Source organism: Sycon ciliatum, chromosome 3 (genome assembly GCF_964019385.1).
Source record: "Sycon ciliatum chromosome 3, ocSycCili1.1, whole genome shotgun sequence".
In the NCBI taxonomy this organism is placed as follows: Eukaryota; Metazoa; Porifera; class Calcarea; order Leucosolenida; family Sycettidae; genus Sycon; species Sycon ciliatum.
The window spans coordinates 23,749,722-23,754,978 of NC_088645.1; the positions used below are offsets into that span (position 1 = coordinate 23,749,722).

The 5,257-nt window shown below is 47.9% G+C and overlaps 1 protein-coding gene across 1 annotated transcript; it reads left to right on the forward strand.

The window, feature by feature from the left end:
* Positions 1 to 1,973: 1,973 nt before the first annotated feature.
* Positions 1,974 to 5,257, forward strand: LOC135811826 (serum response factor-like). The gene is made up of 3 exons (XM_065325073.1): positions 1,974 to 2,406; positions 3,242 to 3,532; positions 4,276 to 5,257. Exons 1-3 carry the CDS (start codon positions 2,074 to 2,076, stop codon positions 4,900 to 4,902), a joined length of 1,251 nt encoding a protein of 416 aa, XP_065181145.1. The 5' UTR covers positions 1,974 to 2,073; the 3' UTR covers positions 4,903 to 5,257.

The following is a 5,257-nucleotide window of genomic DNA, read 5'->3' on the forward strand; positions in this document are numbered from 1 at the left end:
TAACGGCCTCATTAGTACAGCTACGAGCTAAATAGGCCGAGCTACCAGCCATGGTGCAAAGGAGGCACCACAGACATTAAGATAGCTCGTCGCTCTAGCGCCAGAGTGCTCAAACTACAAGAAGTAGAGGGCACTATTATTATATCGTTGGGTCAGTGTCGTGCAATGTTATCGCATAAGCTGATTGTTAAGTAACTGGTGGTGTTAGTCATTATAATTACCGTAACTTATACCAAGTTATAGTTCATTTGTCCTTTTTCTTTCCTATAAAATCATCCTTGGCTCCATCCGACAATCAGCTTATTCGTTTCCATTGCACGACACTGACCAAGCCAGTTAGTTGTAGAACGTCAGTCCCGTCGGTCAGTGTTGTGCAATGTCATGGCATGAGCTGATTTTTAGTAACTGGAGTTTTCATGTTGTCCAAGATGGCGAGACGCCAATAAGGAATATTGATATGACTGTGTGATAGAACGGATACTAGCCAGAAACAGCTACTTGTAGATGGAAATTAACCAGGGGAGGCAGTGAACAATGGATCATGAAAAACAAGCGGGATCCGAATGGCAGGGTGATCGAGATCGTTAAATACACGTTCGAGATATCAGAAACCAGGAGGGTGAGTGTAGCAGGGAGGTTTGGAGGCGGATGTCCCATGCTACTAGAGCTTGCGTAACAAGAAGTAATTAGTTGTAGGTAGATGACGATGCTGGTGTCGACGAAGACGCCTGCGAAACCATGACGAGATAAGAAACCTCAGCTTTGCATAAACCACGCGTGCACGCCGAGCCTGAAGCTGAGGTTGACAAGTCCTTTGCCTGGCTTTGGACCAGGTTTAGTTTGGGTACGACTCCTTTAGCTTTGAGACTAGCGGTCAAATGTCGAAAGGTCAGACCGTCGACCACCCGGCTCCCAAACACAGCGACCTTCTCAAAATTGACGTCAATCGGGCATGCTGACGTCGACGCGACGACGTGACATGATTAGGCTTTTCCACAAAATGTTTTCAATTATTTCTGAACTTTGGTTGGATTTTCGCACTTTGAATTTTGGCCGTTTTTGGAGAATGACAGTGCTGTCACATCTGGAGAGAACATGTGCTGCTCAATATTATTACCAAGTTTGACATGCGAAAACAGTACTTTCAAATACACACACCTTTGACCTTTGACCTTTTGACACCCATCCCCGAATTTGGAAGCACACAGCAGTACAGACACACATGATCAGGATAAGCAGTTTGTGGTTTTATTTTTATTATTTTTTCATATTTTGGAAATGTTGGGTACGAGTCCTGTAAAAACCATGGCAGCGGATCGAATTTTTTCTGCATTTTGGTTTTTTTTTGAATTAAAATTTTCTTAAAACATTTTGAACGTTTTTTTCGCTTTTGGAATTTCAATTTTGGACAAAATAATTCGCATGATGTGGCCGCCCTTAGACATGATGTGACACGTACACATGACATGATCTATGTAGGTACTGTATGAGTACAGAGGGAGAGTGTAGTATAGTGTAGAGCAGCTGCTGATTGATGAGGATCTGGAGGATCTGGAGTGGAGGATCGAGGAGCTTGTTTGAGTGGAGAAGATTATTATACGTGCGGCGCGGCGAGAACCCGGCCATATACGGAATACCATGGCCTGGAGGAAAAAATCACGTGTCAAGTTACTTGCGTTTTACCAATACCGCAGCTGCGCAGGATCTAGGACGGCAGGATCGGAGTTTAGTTATGTGCATTATCATGATTATGCGGTGTGCATGATAATCGGTGGGTAGCGGACTTCAAAGTTCAACGATACATGTAAATCCTGTCGAAATCTACGTCGCGATTTCCAAAGACACAGTTCGTACAAATCACAAGTATAGATGGTCCGTGGACTTTAGCTGGTCGAGGTCGAGTGAAACAGGTTGAGCGACGCCTCATCTGGATCTGGGGTGAAGAAAAAGGTGCCGTCCAATGGTTTTGATCTTTACAGAGACCTTCTGTTGCTGTTACGCTCCAAAGAAAGCCGCGCGGTTCTTCTACAACATTGACGACGAGATCTGAAAGAGGAACTGGCAATCCAAGCCATGCTATCTGAATGCGATTCAGAAGGTTCGGGGGACGAATCTACCTTTTGCCCTATCCCCCTTCGCGCTACCCTTACCACTGCTGGTGTTCCTCCCACAAGCTCTCAGCGCGACTTGTCCAGTGTTGATGTCGGTGATGATGACGAGGACGACTCTTCGCCCGAGGATGAGCCCTGCTCGGAGCCCGACTTACCAGATGATCGCCATTGTCGTCCTGGCGGATGTCAGTCGGAAACAGCTGGCGATAGGAAGAAGGTTGGCATCGAGTATATCCAACAGAGACAAAAGAGGACCAGCGCTTTTCGCAAACGGAAATCGGGGCTAATGAAAAAGGTAAGGTACCTCGTGCTGCGGATAGCGAAATAATAAGCTCATGTGCCGCCACAGCGATTTCTGGTAATCGTTTATCACTGATCTTTTGCTATGGCCGCGTTGTTTCCCGTGTATAAAGTAAATCTACTAGTGAAGTGTTCCACTTACACAATACCCGAGTTTTTATCCTTCGTGATATGTGCATCACCTTCTCTGTAGAATCCTCTCAATGAACTCAAAGGCTCGTGATTTGTGCTCACCGCGCCGACGGTAGAGGTCCCAGGACCTGAATTCCGATGCGAATATTGACGGTCTATGCACTGTACGGTGAATTTCCACCACTCCTGGCTGCAAGCGATCGTTTGGGCCTGTACCTGCATGGTGTATGGAGAATTTATGATCAAACGCTCTACGATATGCCACCATTGCCCATGCCAACCTGCATGCCTATTATAGAATGTTCGGGTGTTAGTGTAGTGTATAGGCTGAATTGGCTCGGAGGGGACGAGAATGCACAAACTTTAACCAGGCTCAACCTACCTGGAGTGGAATTGAAGTTATGAAAACCTCAGTGATAAACAACTGAACGGAACCAAGAACTGTCACTCTGGCAAAACTACCGGGAGGAAAACTGGGAAGAAATTGTGAATTCAGGGAAATGGTAGATGTGCGCTCGCCTTGAACATCAAGGACTGCTTGATCCGCGGCTGGTTGGAAAGGTCACTTGTTTTCGGGTTTCCGACCAATTCTGTGTTCAGTATCCAGTGTTCAGTGAAGCTGTAACCATGCTGCTGTATAATCTGGCATTTTACTGTGTTTCTGTTCTTCTTGCCGCCACCTACATTGTGCTCTTCAGGGATACGAGCTTGGCAAGCTGACTGGGGCGGAGGTACTGGTGGTGGTGGTGCGCGAAGGAATGATGTTCTCGTACGGCACACCGAAGCTGCGCTGCCTGCTGCAGATTCCCAGCGGCAAGGAGCTGCTGCGTCAGTGCGTACAGTCACCGCTCAGCGCCACGGACAACGCCGACGGTAGTGATGGCGACGGTGACAAGAGCGCGACCGACGACGTCGACCAGTGGAAGCGGCATCAGATCAAGCAGGAGCTGACGGGGAGCCCACCAAGCCGTAAACGGTGCTACGCTTGTGTAAGTCCTTTAATGTATTTACCGAGTATAAGTCGTACTGGAGGGTAAGCTGAACCCATATTTTGCCACTAAATCTACCCTATTTATCTCCGTTGATTTGATCATCAAAGTATAAGCCGTACTCCCGTTTTATGGGATGAATTCTGAGTGTTCAAAGTGCGGCCTATACTCCTGAAAATACGGTAATTTGAAGATGTGTGTGTGTGTGTGTGTGGGTATACAATGTTGCACACTATCACAGCTCAATGCATCCCAGCAAGTATTCTTTTTGTCCTTGCGTTAAGCGAGAATTTCCCCGAGCCGAGTTGTTGAATGTACTTGCATTCAAGCGGAACTGAGTGCTGTGCGTCAGCCAATGTTCAATAGTCGAGACTTTACATTTTAACAATTCTTAAGAACCAGCTTTTTGTGTGATAGAAACTGAAATGTTCGCGGAGCTAACCGTGACCATACAGACACACCTGTTGTTGAAGTTTATATCCACATCGGTTGACCCTCTGTAGTCTGACCAGTCTTGATTCGAAATCAGAGGTTCTATTCAACGGTGCATTTTCAAGTTTCTGTATGTGTGTGTGTGCGTGTTTGTGTGTGTGTGTGTGTGCATGCGTGTGTGTTGCCTGTGTGTACATGTGTGTGTGTGTGTGTGTGTGTGGGTGTGTGTGTGTGCGTGCGCGCGTGTGTGTGTGTGTGTGTGTGTGCATGCGTGCGCTGTACTTGCCATGTGTCTCTCTCCCTGGTTGCAGAGTTGCGACGGAGATGACGATACCGCTCTGCCTCCGGTATCTCAGTTTTCTTCCCTGCCGCCATCGTCCAGCGACTTGCCACACCCACTGGCACCAGCAGCATTGAAGTGCCAGTACCGTGGCACTAAGCAGAGTGAGGTTGTGATCAGAAATGCAAACATGCCGAGGCCTCAAGTGATGCCTACGCAGGTCCTTTCTAGCGTCACTACATATATGTCGGAGAAGGAATTGCAGACGCCAAGTGGAGTGGTCATACCTTCGATGATGCCGACCACCAATCTGCTCTCAGGCCAGTTGTACGACAACAAGCACGCGATAAGTCAGTTCAGCAGTGGCGATGGCGGCACGAACGTGAATTTGCCGATGCATTCCCAGGAAGGGTTCACACTGGTCCCGACAGCCAAGCTTCTGTCGCAGCTGCCGAACGGTTCACTGCTCACCGCGACGCCAGAACATTTCCAGGTCAATCAGCACGTTGGCTTGCCGCCCCTTTCCCCGGGTTTCTTGTCCAGTACGGCGCTCCATAATTCGACCGTCGGCCTCTTAGCCAACGGCACACAGTTCATGAACCCTCCTGGCAATCAGCTGATGTACACGAACCCCAGCATGCATGCGGCAGGCATCTAAGCAGCAGCCGCCGCTGTTGAGTGGTGGTGATGTTGCCGGACATGGTGTTACCGGTTTTGGCGATAGTGGTGGTGTGACCACCCATACATATTCATGATTATAATAATATAACTTTAGCATCTTCCTGTTGCCACCCCTTGGCCCATGCACTAGTCCACTCCATACTTGCATTCTGGTATTAGGCTAGGATTCTTTTTAATTGGAAATTATATGTACAATCTGCCAACGGCGTCTATTGTTGTCCTTCGTGGACTGTGACTTGCGTGCATAGTCTATGATCATGCCTGGCTTGCTAGGTGATAACAAGCATCTACTGCAAGCATGCATCCAGTGCATGCTAATTTAAGGTGTGCGC

Coding starts and splice junctions, on each gene's coding strand:
- LOC135811826 (XM_065325073.1), top strand. CDS start 2,074: ATGCTATCTGAATGCGATTCAGAAGGTTCGGGGGACGAATCTACCTTT. Junction 2,407..3,241: donor AATCGGGGCTAATGAAAAAG/GTAAGGTACCTC, acceptor TGTGCTCTTCAG/GGATACGAGCTTGGCAAGCT. Junction 3,533..4,275: donor GTAAACGGTGCTACGCTTGT/GTAAGTCCTTTA, acceptor CCCTGGTTGCAG/AGTTGCGACGGAGATGACGA.